The 20,522-nt window shown below is 47.7% G+C and overlaps 1 protein-coding gene across 1 annotated transcript in view; it reads left to right on the top strand.

Moving 5' to 3' along the window:
• PATL1 (PAT1 homolog 1, processing body mRNA decay factor) overlaps positions 1–20,522 on the top strand; it is a 706,345-nt gene that overhangs the window by 370,187 nt on the left and 315,636 nt on the right. The window contains exon 12 of the mRNA XM_069628825.1: positions 9,494–9,591. Coding sequence (XP_069484926.1) covers positions 9,494–9,591 — 98 coding nt within the window. The remainder of the gene's footprint in view (positions 1–9,493; positions 9,592–20,522) is intronic.

Consider the following 20,522-nt stretch of genomic DNA (forward strand, 5'->3'; position numbering starts at 1 on the left):
ATGGAGGCAAGTCGACTATGGCCTGTGGCCTATGAGTATTCTAGTTACTACGGGGAGTAACTTTAATAATTTTTACCCAATAAGGACAGATATTTGTACACTTGAGAGAAACTAATATAATGATTGGGGTAATCTCCTTCGTCTCATTGAGGGAGACAAAATAAACTGAGGGTATGATAATATTCGTCTAAATACTGAAATCGAATATAACTATTCACTGAGTCATCATACACTTCCCAGTGAAATACAAATTAACAATAGGGATGAGAATCTTTACAGGTTTCATCAAAGCCGTCCCAGTGAATGACCCAGTCACAAAAACTGTGAAAATAGTCATTGGGGAGATCAGATGCTTTCAAAAAATGAGATCAGAGAAGAGAGGATTAAGACTGGAAACGAGAAGATTGTATATAATCCCCATGCCGTAACTTGGTCGGAGAGACTTTTAACTTCACCTGAGAAGGACCAAGTATCCCGAGCATCTGTTCAGAGTGGCTTGAATCCAGGGACGTGGAAATGTCCCATAACCAAGATGAATATCCTGATACAAAAGATAGCTAAGAATTATCTGAAGATTCTTTATTGATGGACGCTTGATGAGAAAGCAACCCCAGGAGAAGGGAGTCATCCAGTTGTCGAGTATTAGTGGTAGGATCAGTGCAGCTTAGCTTTTGACGGAGGACAGACTTTTGCTTTGCACTTCACCACTGATGACGAGCACCCTCGTAAGTTCTATTAGGTAGGGAAACCCATAGCTTGGGGAAAGTGAGGTATTTTCTATTGTTTCTGAATAAGTTACTTGAGAATGGCAACTTCTAGTCTGTCTCCAACTTCTGACCCGCCACAACAGAGAAAACTGCAAAAAAAAATCTTTTTGAACAGGCAATAAAAAAGATCAAATCCGGAAGGTGAAATAAAGAAGCAATTTCAGGGCAACCCGAGTCAGAATGGACACTGTTGAAAAGGGTCAACAAATATATACTCCGATTTATTTTAGATTCTGTTAGGCAGAATTTCCTTTTTTGTGTAATTGTGAGTCCTCCAGCACTTTTTGCTGGTCTCTTGGATTTTTACCCCCTTCTAAGTGAGTGGGAACCTTTTTCCACACATTCTTTTATCTTTTGGGAACTTTTTTCAATCTTTTTGGTTGTATCTTTTTGGAGTAATTCTTTCCTTATTTTTTAAGGCATCTGCAGTCTATTATTGCAGTACACAGCACCTTCTGTGCAGGGTTGCTGGGTGCTCCTTGAGCTGCCCTTTTTTCTTTTCCTTGTGATGACAGCCATTACCAATGACAGGGGGAATACTTTGTATCTGGCCTGACTTTTATTTTGTGGAATCAACAAATGATTATGGGGAGTGCTGAGGGAACAGTGTATCCCTTGTTCCACTACTCCTGTAACTTTCTATTTGCACGGACAAGTTAATCTGAATGGCTGGTGACAGTGGACGATTTCTACAGACTATTTTGTGCAATTTACACGCAGGCTGCGGTAAGGGACATATGAGTCACCATTGACCTAAAACGGTGGCTATACTTTTTTTTCAGCAACTCTTGATGACTTGTCCTTTCTTGACCCTTCTTTTTTTTTTTTTTTTTTTTAAACTTCTTTTTATTATTCAGCGTGGCAGAAAAACACAGGCGAACAGCGTAAGGCATTGCAATATGAATACAGTATACATAATGTAGGTGCACAGAGGTTACTTCACATAATAGCACAATCAATGGGTACAATCACAGCATGGATAGGGCGACAGAAGACCATGATAGGGGTGAGGACCCGAGCAGGTGGGGGGAAGAAGGCGGGGGGGGGGAGGTATCCGGTGTCGCGATTAGATCGGACATGTAAGAGCGGAACCTGAGCCAGACATTTCTAGGTCTGGTGTGGGCAGGTTGCATATGGGACCAGGCTTCCTCAGAGTCCGAGGCCCACGTGACCGCTCTCAGCCATTGGGCGTGTGTGGGAGGAGAGGGGCGAAGCCAGCAGAGCAGGATGGAGCGCACCGCCAGTAGCAGGCAGAGGCTGGCTATTTTTTTGGAATCACGGGAGAGGCCTGGGAGGTCATGAAAGAGGCATACCAACGGTGAAGGAACAATGGGATGGTCGAGAACAGCAGACATTGTCGAGCAAACTGCCTCCCAAAACTGTGAGAGGCGAGGGCAGGACCAAATCATGTGAATGTAGTCGGCATCGTCCCGGCAGCATCTAGGGCAGCTGGAAGGGTGATCCCTGGACATGCGATGTAGTCTGATCGGGGTGTAGTGAAACCTGTGTAGTACTTTGAACTGAATGAGTTTAAGCCGGGAGTTGAAGGACACTCGATGTGTGCGCTCGCATAGATGTGCCCAGCGCTCATCCGACATTTCAACACCAAGGTCTACCTCCCGCACACGCTTCAGTTTAGCAAAGTCTGGGACATTCTGGATTGCAACATTGTGTATAACCTAGAGATTTTACCTCTTGTGGGCCCAAGGGAGGTGAGCTCCTCAATAGCAGGGTCGTCCGGTGGCAACGCAGGGAACGTTTGATAATTACGTTTGAGGGTCCTGCGGAGGGATGCGTATTGAAGCCATACACTCTGGCCACTCCTCAGGGGCAACGGGAGATCGGGCCATTCAACAAATATACCCTGGTCAAACACATTAGCAGCAACTCGTAGCTTGCGTCCGCCCAGCGACGAACCATGCCTGGTGGGACCCGCGGGACCCCCGGGAGGAAATTCCAGAGAGGGAGGTTGCCGTGAAAGGCGTAAGTAGTTTTGACTAGTCTCCACATCTTCGCCAATGCGATGGATGTGCAGGCGACCGGGCTCTGTGAGTCCAGTGCTAAGGGAGCGGGTTGTATCACCAAGGAGCGGATATCCCGGTCACAGACCGCAAGCTTCTCGAGTCGGACATGCGGGGGAGGGTCAATTGTATTAAACCAGTGAGAAGTATATTGGATTTGGGATACCAGCCAGTATTTGAGGAAGTTAGGGGCACCGAAGCCCCCGTTAGAGATGGGAGTAGACAGGGTATCAATTTTAAGGCGGACCGCACCCGAGTGCCAGAGAAAGGAATTCACAGTGCGAGTCAAGTCACGGAAGAAGCCCCCCCCCCCTGGCCACAAGGGTATGTTCGTGAACCTGTAAAGCAACTGGGGCAACACCACCATCTTCAATAGCCCTATCCTGCCTGCCAGGGAGATCGGGAGCTTGTCCCAGGCCCGGACCTTAGCCGTCAGGTGTGTGAGGTACTTCTGATAGTTTTCCTGGAAGGTCAACGCCTGCTGGCGCGTTACCGCTATTCCCAAGTAGGTAAATGTGGATTGAGCCCATGTGAAGCCAAAGGAGTTAGGAGGAGGGAGAGTGCATTCCGTGAGTGGGAAAAGAGTGGATTTCGAGCAATTCACTTTAAGGCCAGAGATTCGACCAAACCGAATGATGTCCTCCAGTATTGGGGGTAAGTTGATGGAGGGAGAGCACACAAACAACAATGCATCATCCGCATATAGGGACACTATGTCCGACTGGCCCGCAGTGCGGAGGCCTCTGTGAGCATGGAGTTGGCGGAGCATATCAGTGAAGGGCTCTATTGCTATAGCGAAGATCAAGGGAGAGAAGGGGCACCCCTGTCTCGTCCTCCTGGCGATCTCAAAGAGGGGGGAGCAATGGTCGTCGGTGCGGACCCTGGCCACGGGGAAAGAGTAAAGCAATCTGACCCAGGAGAGAAAGGAGGGGCCGAATTTGCAACTCTGGAGAACCCGCCGTAGGTACCTCCAAGAGACCGAGTCAAACGCCTTTTGCATGTCGAGGGTGACAGCCACTGCTTGCGTCTCGTTACTGATTCTATTGATTATATTAAATAGGCGCCTCAGGCTCAGGGAGGTGGAGCGACCCGGGATGAAACCCGCCTGATCTGGATGGATGATAGATGGCAGCAGGGGAGCTAACCGGAGCGCCAGAGCCTTGGCGTATACTTTGACATCACAATTTATAAGTGAGAGCGGCCGGTATGAACCACATTGCAAGGGGGATTTACCTGATTTAAGTAGTACTGTGATTGTGGCCTCCCGGAGTGAAGGGGGGAATACACCGGACTCCACAGACTCTTCCCAAAGAGCTAGCAAGTGAGGGAGCAGCTGTGACTTAAAATGCTTGTAAAATTCGACCGGGATACCGTCCGAGCCGGGGGCTCGCCCCGAGGATAAGGAGTCAATAGCGTCTGACAGCTCCTCCAGTGTGAGAGGGGAATCGAGGGAAGCCGCGGCTTCCGGGGACAGGGCTGAGAGAGGAAGGGCATCGAGAAAAGAGTCGATCTCCGCTACTGACACCTCATCTGAGTTAGAGTATAGGGTTTCGTAAAATGTGAAAAATTCCCTGTTGATGTCTTGCGAAGAGACAGCCATGGACCCGTCAGGTCTCTCGACTCCGATTATGTGTGGGGACCCCGTCTCATGACGGATCAGTCGTGCCAGAAATCGACCGGGGCGCTCTCCCTCCCCGTATCTCCTCGCCATGCCAGGACTATCCAAAAACCTTTGTTCGTGATCCACGAGGGATCGGAACGTGTCCAATTACATCCCTATGTCAGCCAGGTTGCCTGGGGTGGAGTGAAGTGAGCATGTAGCTTCCAGGGTAGAGAGTCTGGATTCACTAGCGGCAAGATCCCTCCGGATTGACTTAAGGACCCCATTCTCTTTGGACAACGCAATCCCTCTGATATAAGCCTTAAATGACTCCCATAGAGTGGCCTGGGACGTTACCGAACCCATATTAGTCTCGAAGAATTCCTCAATCGACCGCTCGAGCTCGGAACAGAACTCCGGGTCCAGTAAGGACAGGGGTTTCAGCCTCCAGTTGCGTGTCCGGCCGGGATCAGGACCCCAACCGATGGTCACAGTAACTGGAGAGTGGTCAGACAGGGTTCTGGGGAGGATCATTAGCTGTATAACGCTCTTAACCAGTTCGTTGGAGATCACCCATCTGTCAATACGGGTATAGGATCCGTGGACTGAGGAGTAAAAAGAGTACACACGGGAGTCCGGGTAGAAGAACCTCCACGCGTCTACCATGGCGAGACGGGGCAGGGATGATAGTGCAGCGTAGGCTGCCCTGGAGAGTAGATGGGGCCTGGATCCAGATCTGTCAAGAGCTACATCGAAAATCGTGTTGAAGTCGCCCCCCCCCCCCCCCAAAGGATGGGGACAAGGGGGAATCCATCAAGGAGGGACGTGACCTGTACATAAAAATCAGGGAAATCTAGGTTAGGGCCGTAAATGTTCAGCAGGACCACCTCCCTGTGTTGTAGCGTAGCATGAAGCAGCACATATCTGCCTTGAGGGTCTATTTGTGAGGCAATAAGAGTAAACTTGAGGCTCTTGTGGATGAGGGTCATGACCCCGCGGCTTTGGGTAGAGAAATCGGTAAAGAATCTATGGAGACCCCAGGTTTTGGCAAAACGCATACACTGTTCCGCGCGAGCATGTGTCTCTTGTAGAAACAGAATCTTGGACCCATGACGCTCGGCCTGCAACTGGAGCTGTCTCATCTTTTTATAATTGCCCAACCCACGTACGTTCCAGCTCATGAAGGTCAGGTCACTCTCGGTCACAGATGCAGTGGTGGTTGAAAAAGGAAAAATGTCAATACCCAGCGGGCCAATTTCACAGCCCTGCAGCACCAAGTCCTGAGTACCACCTCGCGGCTCGCCTTCGCTGCCAACGCCAACTTTTTAACAACAAAACCCCTGACATGACCCACCGGCACCCACACACCCCCCACCCCCCAAACAGAGGGATGACAATCCCAACCCCCCTCAACCAAAACCAAACCAGAGGCATCAGCGCCTGGGGGCCTGAGGGCCGGACTGGCCGCCGCAGTCCGGGCTGCGGCAGATCCAAATAAGACAAAAGGTGCCCACAGTAGACCTTTGCAAATAACTTGAACAGGGTTCTGGCACATGTTAATGTGGCACATATTTGTAAAATGAACAAAACAAGCAGATTCCGGAATAGAGGATCAGAGTAACCCCGATGCAGGAAGGCGGCCTTGCCTGGCCCCTCCACGTCGGGACAGAAGGATAACTGCAAAACCGTGAACAGAGGAGAGGGGTCAACCAGGGAAATGTTCGTCGATAAACCTGGAGGCCTCCTCCGGGATCGTGAAAAAAAACACCTGGTTGGCGTGTTCTATGCGGAGTTTGGCAGGATAGAGCATAGCGTATTTGACTGAGTGGTCCTGCAGCCTGCGCTTCACAGCCTGGAAAGTCTTGCGTTCACGTTGGACGGCCGTAGAGAAGTCCGGGTAAAGATAAATCCTTGCGCCGTCCAATAGTAGCTCCCCTTTTAGTCTAGCAGCCCTGAGGAGGGCATCTCGGTCACGGAAGTTCAGCACCCGGGCTATGATGGGCCGAGGTGGAGCACCAGGCCTGGGCTTAGCCGTCAGGGCTCGGTGTGCCCGCTCAATGGCAAAGTGCGGGGAGAGCTTGGGAGAATCCAGGAGCGAGACCAATGTGCGCTCAACAAAGTCCTCCATTGGTTCATGAACTTCGTTCTCGGGAACCCCGATGATGCGGAGGTTGTTACGCCTCGATCGAGATTCCAAGTCCTCGTTGTTCTTCTCTACGTCAAGGACTCGGTTGGAGAGAGCAGTGACCTCGGAGCGCAGGGCACCCAGTGCATCCTCTGCGGAACCGACCCGTGTCTCGACTTCTGACACAAGGCTGTCGGTCTGCTCGATGTGGGCCTTAATAGAGGATATAGTACCGTTCATGTCATCCAGTTTTGAGTGGAGTGCGGTGAAGCCCTCGCGAATAAAGTCCATCATAGTTTGGGATTCCGGTACTGTGTCGGGTGGAGGTGCAGCAGGGGCCTGCTCAGTGGTCTCCTCTGATGATCTCATCGCAGTCTTAGTAAACATGTTGATGGAGCTCTGTTTCCTCGCCCCTCCCTTGGTCATCCTGACGATGTTGGTGGCCGAGTGGGGGTGAAGGGGGGGACCCCGGCAGCCCTGGGAGAAATGACGGGGGGGGGCTCAGGCCCTGTACCACTTGAGGGAGAGTGCGAAGTATGGTATGAAACAGGGAGTAATGCAGGGGGAGCCATGGCTGTGAATCCGTGTAAATGCGATATTGCGGCTACCAATTCAGGCCGCGAGGTCTCAGCCAGCCCAGGGAGGCGTGGGGAGAAACGCGAGGAGACCTCGGGGGTGGAAGACCCCAGGGATCGGGGCGATGACGCCCAGCAGACAATGTGAGAGCAGGGATCCAGATATGGGTGGCCGAGTGCGATGAGTGCAGGGGGGCGCCTCCCAGCGCAATGCCCCGCAGGGTAGACAGGCCGCAGCCTCGAGCACAGTGATGAAGGATAGGGCAGGCAGCCGGTGAACAAAAGGTCCTGGGCGAAGTAGTGACACAGAGCTCACCGTGGCCCCCTCAGAACATAGGAGACCCCAAAGGATGAAGACACACGCAGCCCGTGATGACCAGTGGAAGGAGGGGATGAAAGAAATTCCGGGGGGGGCGCCAAGACAAATGCAGGCCGGGGAAGCACCAGGCCCGGGGCGACCTTGACCCTTCTTCTACCTGCTTGGGTTGGTGAGGTACTGCTAGGTCTTTTGTCCTTGGGCGGGCTTCCTTGCGAAGCCTGCCAAGGCACTCTGCGTGCCTGAAAGGACCGGAAGTGGGGGCAGTGACTGAATCTCCCCTAGTCTTTGTCCTGCAGTGTGTCTGCCTGGATCCAGTTCGAACTGGGACAGCGGCTGTCCTTTTGGACAAGCCAGACCGCAGATTTGCATAAAGGCTTGAATAGTGATTGGTGAATGCAGCCAGTTTTCCTGCATAAAAGGCGAGTGTCCTGGAGCAGAAGGGCAGAGTCGACCAATGGAAAGAAGAATCGGAAGGAGGACGTCTGCAGCCACCTTCAACAACCGCCAATGACTGCCAGGTAACCACTTGTGCTCCAACTTCCTCTTCTGATCGACAGGGAAGATCCAGACCAGATGACTACCTCCCTTGGACTGGTGGGCCTAACTAGTCTCGAGACTAACTGCGTTTTGAGCCATCACGGGCTGCAATCTTCCAATACCATGGGACCTGGACCATTTTGCTGTGCATCGTCTTTTGAAGCGTGTTTTCGGCTGTTACCTTGTGGGCATCCTTCTGGGCCTACAATGACTCTTTCCCACTCTTGGAAACCTCCTTTTCCAGGTTGGGGACCAAGAAACGGAGGGGAGTCTTTCTTGTGACAACAGTCGCTAAACCGAAGCATGTGTCGAGTCCCAACGAGCCAGTATTGTAAGCATCTGCTAGGCCTCCCATCGCTAGAAGCTGACCGTCTGCTCCTGCCAAAAGTTCTTTCTTCAGCCTCCAGGCCAGGAATCCGAATAGGAGCTACTGTCTCATCACCATGGGGACCTGCCGGTGACATCAGAACTGTCGCGCTCCTAGGTGCTCACCTGGGTGCTTACTGTATTGATCTGTACCGATCTGAGCTTCTTGAGACACTTTGACATGGACAATCTAATAGTTTTCTCCCAGGCCTAAGGACATCAGTCCTTGTGCTACAATCCATCAGTGGGTCTATCTAACCTCTCTGAAACCCCTTAATACTGAACATTATACCTGCCTGCAACATTGAAGAGTCCTGCTTAACATTTAACTTTGACAGTGTCTTGCTTCCTTTGTTCTTCTGCCCACAGGCCCTGGTAACCCATTGTCCCAACTGCCTTTGAGACTCATCCCTAGACAGGGCTGGACTTTCTAAAGTGTTGGTTGCCTAGAAGTTACTTACCAGTATCCTTGTTACATTACATTGAATGTTGTGTAAGGAATTGATTTGTTAACTTGAATACTACTCTATTTACCTGTTTATCATCTAAAATCTACCAATGAATTCAGTAACGCCCAGCCAATATCTTATTGTGTAAATATATGTGAATAGGTTTACTTGCTTGTAATCCTAATATTGTGTTGGTTTGCATTAGTGTTTTTAATAAATAACCATATTTCTTTTATAAAACTACAGTTTGTAAGTGAAATCTTGACTAGAAGTGTGCTCTGAGGTTTTTATACTTACCTAGAGCCCTTCTCCCTCATAGACTAAGCTTGGCTGCTCGGCCATAGCTACCAAACATCTTGGGTATTACAGGCCAAACCTAAGAGTTGGAGTTCTGTTCTTCTCTTTTACAGTCCTACCACAGGTAGACTTTAGTAAAACACCCTAACCTTCACATACAGTTTGGAATACCAAAATGCAGTTGAAGCAGTCTACTGTGATTTTAGTTTCTAGTTTTACTTCAACAAGGGACTTCTTAAATGACAAAGGTGTTAATGGGGAAGGTACTTCATCACCATGCACAAAACCTAGGCTTGAACAGCAATTAAAACTCTCAAACTCTTCATTGCCATAAAATGTAATCCAAAGCTTTCTAGATTACAGTACCCTTTTCCTGCTGCCATTATTTCAACATCCTTGCTAACCAGACAAATCTTGTCTTATAACTCTGCTTTTAGTGCAATTTGAAGGCTCCCTTGGGAAACTAACTGTCTCCAGCGTGAACAACCCTCGGAAGATGATCGATGCTGTAGTGACTTCACGTTCCGAAGACGATGTGAGTAATGATTATGTTTAGTGTGTTGTCTTCTGCCCACTTTCTTCTGTAGAGTGAAGTTTCAGGTATTTTCAATTTCCTGAGTTTGCAAGCACTCTAAATCTCACTTGTTGTGTTCCTACTTTGTTGTGGTGTAAGATCCTTTTCGTTCTTGTGCATTCTTTGGTTAACCCTCATACAAGAAGGGGGCATGTTTCTTATTCTGTGTTGAAATCTCTGTAATAATGCCAAAGTGCCTGCTATTCAATGGATAACAGTAGTGGGCATGCTTGAATCTGGCATCCAGTACTACACCCATGTGCCAGTATTAGAGTATATTTTCCTTTCCCAGTGACATTTTCTCCACCTGTGATTCTACAAGCCCTTTTTGCTGGGCTCTTGGATGATTTTTGTCTGATTCTCCTGAGTGAGTGGCAACCTTTTTCTACACTCATTCCTTGACTCTGTTGAATTGGAGACTTCCAGCCCTTTAAGATGGGTAGCAATACCCTTGAGATGGATGGGGATGCAGACTTTAATCAAACATCAATAATTCAGACGACACAGATAGCTTGGCAAAATGTTTTTGTTTTAATATAAGTAAAACGGGGGAGTACAAAGAACATCAGCAATCGCTCGATACTCAACTCTCAATCATTTCATAAAAAGGCTGGGTTCTTAAACCCTAAAATGGTCATAGCTGACGTACTGACCTGTGTCATTACCAACGTCCTCATACGTGGCAAACTTCTAAAACCTATCTGGAAGCGGGATTGGCTCTAAAAGAATAACTAAGCATAGGTGTTATATCTGTATAGAGTAACAGAGGGAAATAATTGGATAGTCAACAACAGGTGGGGCAAACAAGCCCTCCCTTCAAGATGGCCACTATGAACGTCACTAAATGTACGATGTCCCATTGGCTACACAAACTATAGGACCCCAACTACGTGGTCCTCTATAATTGGCTGGCTACTAACCCCGTCAATAACTTTCCACCTACGTGAGCAGCATGCAGACTGAACAATCGGGTGCGGGTGAGCTTGTCTCGATACTAGCTTCTCACCAATTAAAAGAACACTCGATCAACACCTCAATGTTTCAGTGTCAATTAGTGTTTGAAGTTGGCCTTGAGTCTGTACTCTTCTCTGTGATTTTATTTTATGGAGTATGGGTACTGTCTGGCTTCCGTGCGTAGGTGTGATCTCCTCATGCGTCCAACTTTCTTCCATCATGTGACTGGACACCATGAATTGAGCCTTTTCTTGTATTTGATTTTATTCCTCAATAGTCCTCTGACGTCTTTTGTTTTCACTTGACCTTCTTGAACAGGAGCTTCTGTTCTTTCACGTTAATTGTATCTAATGTCAGCCAATTTTAGTTCTGATAAGACCTTGGCTCTTTGGCTCATCCAGCTCTTTAGCTGAAATATATTCTGTTTAATTCAATTGCTTTTTGTAACTGCACCACTGAATTGAGGCCTTCCTCGTTGCTCAAGACTGCTATATACGTAGTGGAACATTCATTATTTAGTCAATCCATATGTATCTATGAGGTAGATATGTTTCTGATGCTTGTTAATCTGCTTAGAATCACATGCTGTGCATAGGTCCGACATCCAGTGGTCACTGCGGAGTATTGCATTTTGTTTTTCGTAGTCGAAAAGGGACGTCAACAGGGCGTGTCTGAAATACTATCCCTATAGTGACGTGTGTTGTACCCACAATCCCTCACGCGTCGAGGTCCCTCAGATTGTTTTTTTCCGCCCAGCTACTGGTCGCCTTTACGCGGAGCTCCTCGAGAGACATTGCAGATTCCATCTCCTCGACCTTTGGTCGTTTTTTCCTGTTTAAAGATTTAATATATCGATCCCTCCCTCGATGCAGTTGTGAAGCTGTCTCCGCCGAGCAAGATCTTCGACGGAGGGGACGAGCGGAGGAGATCCTTCGGCGTTGCCGAACACGTGGCCTGACCTCGCAGGCCAAATACAGTAGGGAGAGTGGGGTCGTGGGACATCTCTGATTCTTTTTCTGAGAATGCCTTTCCTTTTCCCCTTCCTTTCCCTTGGGGTAGTTATCACGGTTTATTGCCTCGGCTATGGAGAGGACACCCTTTAGGTTTTGCCCACTTTGTAAGGGCAAGTTTACTTGGAAGGACAAGCATTCACGGTGTAACCGCTGCTTGCCCCTCGATCACAAAGAGGAGGGTTGCTCGGCTTGTCGGCTTCTAAAGCCAAAGACTCTAAAAGACAGTAGGGTCAAGAGGTGGGCGGCCTACGCTATGTCGAAGGCCGGGTCTTCACCCGCCGCTGCTACCACCGACAGTGACGAGGAACGTGATAACACGACCTCCGCTACGGAAGTCGTACACCCCTCTAAAGAGCGCTCGCGCTCTTCGTCGTCTGTCCCCGGCCCCGACGGGCTCGGCTCACGCCCTGCTTATGGGGATGAACACCCCGGCGACACTGACGCACACGATACAACACATAAACACACAACCCATAGCTCTTCGTCGAAGACGAAGAAAGCATCGGCGCCCAAGGAGACGCAGGTTACACCGGCGGCCTCCTCGGACTGTTCAGGTTCGAAGCCCTCTCGCAGCCGCGACCAGCGACTGGGCTTTCGGCAAATAAGGGCGCCGCCCCCAAACCATCGGCCGGCACGCACCAGCAGAGAGCGCACGCCGCCGTAGAACGATCGACACCCATAACGTCGAAACCACAGCCCTCCGCTGACAAACGAGTCGCAGAGAGCTTGTCGAGGATCGTGGCAGCCGACGCCCAGAAGCGTACACCGAAGGACACGTCGAGCGCTACGCAGAGGTCGAAAGACACGACGAAAAAGCCCGAAGACAGACAGGGACTACCCCCTTCAGTCGGGGGGACCCCCAGCACTCCGGAAGGCGACGGGACACTTTCCTCGACGTTATGGGAGAGGTTGAGCCGTTTTCAGCTAGATGACACTAATTTTCCCCCGCTAGACCGCTCAGGGGTACCCCATGAAACCATGGAAAGGCTCCATCTCTGCATGGAGAGAATGGAGAGGTTTATGAACACCCAGAACCCTCCCACTCCCAAGAGAACAAGAGAAGGGCCTCAGGAGGACCCCAGGGCCAAATACCCGAGGCAGGACACAGCCTTAGACTTCCATAATGTGTATGACCTCACTGGTGAGGAACAATACTTAGAAGAGGAGGATGATTTTGTGGACAAGGAAGAGGGACAGAACCAAGAGGAAGGTCTGGAAGACAGCCCAGACATGGTAGGAGAAGGCTTCGGAGAAAATCCAGAAGGACCTTCTCATCCCTGGCAATCCCCATCAGTATATTCGGACACTGATGTCCTGAACCTAAATCCTCCTGACAATTCACCTGTTAGAAACACGTCTCCCATTGACGATCAGCCCACATTCAATGCCCTGTTGCGCAGAGCAGCAGCACATTTCGAACTGGACACTGGGGAGATCTCTCCGGAAATAGACTTTGTGGAAAGAGTAATTAAGGAGAAACCCCCAGTCAGCCAAACCATTCCCCTCCTCGCTTCAGTGAAGAGAAGAATCATCCCTTCGCTATCCACACCCGCACTAATCAGAGGAGTTAATCCAAGGATTGAAAAACTTTTCACTCCTTCACCCTCAGACCCGCTGTACATCCGGGGACATTCCATTCCGGATTCCCTTGTAGTAACTAATACAAGGAAGAGGGCAGGGGTGCCGCTGTCCACCAGTGAGGCACCAGAAGTCTCTTTATCTTGATCCCAAGATGTCACTTATCCTTGGTACTTCTTTGTTCTTCATAAATCGTCTGCCTCTCGGGTCTGATTATCTTCTATATGGGGTCAATTCAGTTTCATATGACGTCACCACTCATCCTGGTCATTCGGTTTCTTTGTTTCATCAGGAATCGCATTCAAATGGCCATCATGTTGTCTTGGATGTAGGTATGGTTTCCTTAATGGATACTTTACTTCCCATATTCTCTTAGGTATAGGTATTCTTATGAGTACTGCACAGAGTTGTTGCTCTTCTTCCTGCTTTTGGATTGGTGTAGTATGCGTCACATACTTTGGTTCATACTTCTCAGGTAATGTAGGCGGGGTAGGTGGAGTAGGGGTACTTGGCTCCTTCTCTGCACTCCCCCCTCTGGGCGATTTTATCGACCACTCTCACATCGTCTTCTATTCCTAGACATCCTGGTCTAAAGAAGTGCCTTTTAGGGATCCATATTTTTATGACTCCCTTCAAGCATCCAGCTGACTTCACATGCTCCTCTTTGTTCCATGTCATGAGCGTGCACTGTCCAGTTGGACTGCAGTAGATCCATCTTCCCACATATTTTCTGTGGTCTTTTGGATACAGGAACTTCGTTCCCTCGGGTGCATGGATGCTAGACTTCACAAAGTCTCTGATCTCTTAATCAGTCAAGACTTTAGGCTTCCATCCTGGTTCAACATCGATCATAATCTTCATCCCTATGGCTTTCTTTGCTGTCTTCTTACACTGCAAGATTAATATCTTTATTACACAAAATCCAAGCATCACTAATAATAGCAAGGCTCCAAGAAATTTGAACATATCTGCAATCCATTGTGGAACCCATGAGAAAAATGTCCAAACCAGCTGTCATCAGCAATGTTTTCTTTTTCTATCTGGCCATGGAGTTTCATCAGCATGTTTATGGCTTCTGTCAAAGTTCAATTCTAATCATTGTGAGAAGGTATAAATGTGCAACATGATTCTCCAATTTTGGCACAAACACCTCCGTCCGTGGCTGGAATCATATCTAGGACATATCTCTTCTGGAGAGCCATTAGTCTTACAGCTCTCAGTTCTTCTCTGATTGCATTAAATCCTTTTATAGGTGTGTTTAATTGTATGCAGCAATTCCCATCTGGGGATTTGGTACCACTTTGAATTTGTTCCAACCTGGATTCTTGGCATAAAGATCATTGAACACTAATGAGGTCTGGCTGAACAACCTGTGTTCATACAGGATGGCATCAAAGGCTTCTATTGATTTGGCAGTGAAGTAGGTCTCTCTCTTTGTTCGACCCATCAGTTCCACATATCTCCTCTTTCTTAGATGAGCATCTGCTTTTGGAAAACTGTCAATGTTCAGGTCACCTTTAGGAATCACCAATGCAATTAATAGGTGTTTTACCAAGAAACCTTGAGTATAAGAGTTTATTTGAATACTTGTGATTGTAGACCTCTGTGTAACATCATTACAGCTCACATTCCCCTTTTGAGATAATCCTGGCTGCTCAGCAGCGCTACCAACACTGTGTAGTACAGACTTATGGTTGGTTTGCTTACACCTGTAGTCCCAGTTGTGTATAGTGGCGGCCGAAGGTTACTGCATACAAACTCTGCCTAACAAGAACTACTATCTGCACCCGTTTCAGTCTAGTTTTCGTCCCACTATGGGCACTGAATCGGTTATATCATTACTGGATGATCTAGCTGTTCTCACGGACCACAGAGAGTCAGGAGTTCTTTTTCTTCTTGATCTCTCTGCGGCTTTCGATACAGTGGATCATTATACTCTGCTTATCTGTCTGGAGCAAGCAGGAGTGGGATGTTCCCTGTTGGCTTGGTTTGGGTCTTTTCTTGAGGGGTGGGTTTAGACCATTTCTTTTCAGGGCTGCCTCGCGCCCACTCTTGGTCTGATGTGTGGGGTTCCGCAGGGCTCGGCCCTCTCCCCCCTTCTTTTTTAATATGTATGACTGCCTTCTTGCCATTCTTATTGCTGAGTGTGGAGTCCTTTTTTTATACCTATGCTGATGAGTGTTTCGGCTGAACTCCCTCAGACGGATCCTCCCTGGAAAACTTTGGGACTGTCTGGATAAAATCAGTAAATGGATGGCAGAGAACTGGTTAAAATGAAATGGCAAAAAAATTGAAGTTTTGGTGTTCGGTCCACAAAGAGCTGATAACATCTGGAATGCAGAATACTGGCCTGATTCTTTGGGCCGCTGTCCAGTTGCCTGTGCATCTGTGAAAAGCCTGTGGGTGAAACTACTCCCAAATGGCTCGGGAGAAGCACCGATCTCGGCAATTTGCAGTGCAGGGTTTGGAAAGCTCAAAATTCTGAGGAAAATTCTCTGCATGCTCCCCCCTGCATGCCGTACTATGGTGGTTGCCTCTAACTATTGTAATGGTATTTAGCTGGGTCAACCAAAGTAACAAATTCAACAGATGCAGGTTCTTCAGAACTCAACAGCCAGAATAGCACTAAAGGCGCCCTGGATGACTCTGTCTATAGACCTCCTGCAGCGTCTCCCTTGGCTCCCGGTGGGGGCAAGGATACTGTTTAAGACGCTCTGCGTCACTCATCGGACTGTGCATAATACAGGTCCAGAAAACCTTAAGAAGATCGAACATTACTGTCCAATCAGACAGTTGCGCTCTTCATCACAGCTGCTTCCAAAAATACCATGGTATCTTCGTGCTTGGCTAGGGGGCTGGTCGTTCTCAGTTTTGGCTCCGACTGTGGAACTCGCTTCCCCCCCTCGCTACGAGCCACCAAGGACTATTTTCCTTTTCGTAGGGCAATGAAAACGTATTTGTTCTGATCTGCCAATTTGGCTCTACTTCTTATCTGTAGCTGTCTTTCTTGATGTACTGCCTCTTCCACCGCCAAGACGCCTTTGGACCTTAGTTTGCACTTCACACATTTTAAATAAATAAATAAATGAGATTAAGCAAGTGTGTGACGTTTTTGGTGCCATCAAAATTGGGAAGGCTAGAAACTCACTCACTGTAAATGATTAAAAAGACATACATTCTGATGTTAGGTACTGATACTAAATTGAAAATAGTGATCCCCAATACAGTGCATTTATCATTGAAGGAAACATTATTCGGGTCTCGGAACATGTAAAAACTTTGGGGGTTTACTTTGACCCCCAACTAAACTTCAAAAAGCACGTTTCATATTTGAGCTCCTCTTGTACTTACACAACACATTTACTTTGGCAGATCCGCCCCCATTTATCTGAAAAAAACAGAGCTCTAATCGCAGACGCTACGATAACCACAAAACTAGACTACTATAATATAGTCTTTTGATTGGAACAGCTCAAACCAACATTAAAAAGCTTCAAGTGATTCAGAATGGGGTGGTCCATGCAGTTTGTGGTATGGACCGGGAGGCGCATATGTCTGGGGCCCGTCGGAAGCTGCACTGCCTCCCCGTTCAACAGAGAATCTACTTTAAAGTGTCTAGTATGGTAAATAAATGTTTGGCTGGTAATGTTCCACCTTATCTCAGTTCACGAATTAAGAGAGCACCAATTAGGCACTCTCTGTGTTCAAATAAGGATGACCTTCTGATTCAGTCACGCTATTTCTTGAAGAGGTTTGGAGGAATCCGCTTTGACTCCTGGGCTCCTACCATGTGGAACATCTTACCGCTTTCACTGAGACTGGTTCCCTCAATCACACAGTTTAAGAATGGTTTAAAGACCTACTTGTTTGACAAAGGCGATGAGTGAGAATTTTTGGAGAACAGTCTTCATTTTCCTCTTTGATTGTTTCCTGTGGTAAGTCTTGTGAGCGCCCAGAGGCCTTCGGGCGTGTTGGTGCAATACAATAAATCTATAGAATATAATGTAATTCCGAGTCAATCAAGGGAACCTTGGAAGAACTGTGCCTCATTGAACTGTGTGAGCTAGCCACGCAAGCTCATACTTAACTTTTATTACAAAAGCTTGGAGGAAGGGAGTGTTATTTAAGGCCATTGCTATCCTGATATTTACTCACTCTTTTTTTCTGACCTAACCCGGTACACATTATCATTCTAGAATTAAGTGAGTGCAAGATTAGGTTTGACATGGACACCTTCATTATTTTGACAGACTTGCTTTGATAACCATTTTAAGTTTTACAGAAGTATTGTGACATACATAGTCCTTGTGCATCATTATATTTTCTATTAGGCTCCCTCTCCTGTCCCTCCCTCAGTTCCCTGCCTAGCCCCAACTTTGAACGGTAACTGTGCCACTGAGTCATAGTTCTTGAAATTGCAGATTCCTGGGTCAAGAGTCTTTAAGGATGATGCATGTTGATGATCATGGGTGGCTTATGCTTCTCAGATGTCTCGTACTTGTCTCTTGGTCGTGTCTCTTGAATGGTGTATTTCAGGGGGGTTTATCATCTGGTGAGGTGTATAGTCCTTGTACTATTGCATTCCACGATGTGATGTATGTGGAGCTTTATTTTCTTCTCTTTCTTAGTGCTTCATACCAGACTGCGGTTTCTGCTATAGTCCACCTCTTTATATCTTTCCACCATGTTTCTACATTTGGTCCGTCTGTGATTTTCTACATCATCGCGATCTGACGTTTGGCCAGTGCCTATGCTAGATTTATCTTTTTTTTATTGCCCTGTTTTTGTTTGGGTAATTGAATAGTCCCTGGAGACATGCTTCAATAGTCCAGTTTTGGCCTTTTATTCCATTTTCTCAGTCATTCTATTTCTCCCCAGAACTTTTGGATCGTCGGGCAGTGCCAGAACATGTGTCCTATTTCTGCATTTTCTTCTCCACATTTCGGGCAGCTTTGTATATTTGCTCTGTGGAAGCGTGATATTTTTCCCGGTGTCAGGTACGCTCTGTGAAATACAATTGTAGCTGTTTCAGTCTGGCATTTCTAGTTGTCTTCTTAGGGTATAGTTTCGCTTTGGTCCATTTGTTGTCTGTGATTGTTCTTCCTTTCCTTGTTTCCCATGTCTCTTTTCCTTTGGTCTTATCCTTGGGTGCTTCTTCTATGAGTGTTTGGTATAGTCTGGAAACTACATTCCCACCTTCGGTTACGTCATACAGCGTGCCTAATACAGGGTTTTCAGTTTGTAAGGCTGTTGGGGATGGCCATTTACTCTTTAGCTGTTTGGCAAGTCGTGTGTATGTTAGATATTGTCCACTGTTTATTCCATGGGATTTGATCAGGTCTTGAAACTCTAATATCGTCCCTGCAGGGGCCAGATCTCCTGTTGTGATCAGTCCTTTGGTCTCCCAGTAGGTCCTGCTTTGTTTGAGATTTTCCCCATTAGTTCCACTCAGTGGCGCCAGTGGTATCTGGGGAGTGTGGGGGGTATGGTTTGTCTACTTTCAGCATTCTTTGTCCTGTCCCATATCCGACGTCCTAGCCGCAAGAGCGTCGCAGGTTGTGTGATTCTATCCTTCTCTAGCCACAATACTTTGTTGAGAAAGAATGGGGTCACAGTGTCACTCGAGGGGATGTTCCACTGTCTGTCGGCTAGCCAATTGGCTATATGTTGTAGTTGACCTCCCAGGTAGTATAGTTCGAAGTGCGGGAGGCGCACTCCCCCTTCTGTATAGTCTCTGCATAGTACTTCCATGGCTACTCTTCTTCGGCTCTTACCCCATAGGAAGCTGCTTAGTATGGAGTTGAGGTCTTTGAAGAACGCTTTTGATATGATACAGTACGTTTATGAAATATTATAGTAACCTGGGGAGGGCTATCATTTTTATCAATGATATCCGTCCCATCACTGACAGGGGCAGTTTTTCCCAGAATTGTATAGATGTTTCTAGGCCTTTTTTTGCTCTCAACGTGTTGGTTCTGTGGGTGTCCTCTGTTATGGCATATGTTTATACCTAGATATCGGAAATCTGTGTGGGTTCCATTTGAGCTCGAGGCAGGGAAGCTGATCTTCTGTTTTGCCTGCCCAGCTCACTAGGGGGAACAGACGGGATTTGCTCTTGCTGATGGAAATTCCTGATAGCTTTGCGAAGTTGTCGAGTACTTCCAGGTACGTCCCCAGGTTGTCTTCCGGATGTTCTATGTATAGCGGAATATCATCTGTGTAGAGGGATATGGCGTGTGTGGTCCCGTCTATATGCAGTCCGGTGTGGGCGAATGCTTCTTTCATATAGATCGCTAGGGGTTCCAGTGCCAAGATGTACAGGACGGGCAACAGTGGGCAGCCTTGCTTAGTGTCCCTGCAAATCGGGAATGCGTCTGAGATATGTTTGCCTGTGCAGACTCTTGCTGATGGCCCCGTATAGAGGATTTGTATCCACCACATGAATCAGTGTCCTATCCCGTAGTGTTCTAATGTAGCAACAGCCACTCCCATCGCACAGTCAAATGCCTTGATGGCATTGAAGGCAGCCTCTGCGCAGCCTTCTGGTCTCTCTCGTGTTCTGTGTATGACCGCCTGGAGTCGTCTCAGATTTGCTGTTGTGGCCCTGCCTGGGACGTATATTGTCTGGTCTGGTCTTGTTGGATTAGTGTGGTGATTACTCTATTGAGCCGTTCTGCCAGTACCGCTGTAAGGATTGCTTTGACATCCTTTAGTTTAATTTGATGGTCGAGACTACACCCATTATAGAGATAGGGCCAGATAGGAGGTTGCCAATCCCTGGTAAAGTTAAATAAAGGTTTTTGAAACTGTTAATTTGTTCTGTGTCTGCCTTTTGAAACCATGCCTACCTCACACCAGGCATATCCATATTTTGCCAGATACTTCATTATTTCCCATATTTTGCCATCTTGGGTCCAGGCTGCCCGAGCATGCCATTTTGCCTACGTGCTGCCGAGTATGCCAGTTTTATATCTGCAGGTTCTCACTCAGGTTTGCAATAGTTTGTGCAGGTATTTCCAGGTATATTGAGTATTCTCATAATTCGTCCAGGTGTAGTTAATCTGGTGCGAAGGAAGTGCAGGTTCCCACCTGTTCATCCTGCTCGGACAGTAAATATGCTTTTGTTCCTCAGAGTTGTAATTTTTGTTTCTAAAAAAATCCTCATTGGGTCTATGATCTGGGGTTCAGCCATTGCAGTATGTTCCAGGGCAGATATTTGTCCTGCTTGGACAAGGATGCACTTTGTAGTGTCTTGAGCCAGAACATTGGGGAAACCCCTCTGTGGTTTGAGATGCGCTTTCTTCCAGGTCACAGCAGAGTACATGAAACGTATGCTATTTGGATTTC

This window comes from Ambystoma mexicanum, chromosome 12 (genome assembly GCF_040938575.1).
Source record: "Ambystoma mexicanum isolate Mex_15411 chromosome 12, UKY_AmexF1_1, whole genome shotgun sequence".
Lineage (NCBI taxonomy): Eukaryota > Metazoa > Chordata > Amphibia > Caudata > Ambystomatidae > Ambystoma > Ambystoma mexicanum.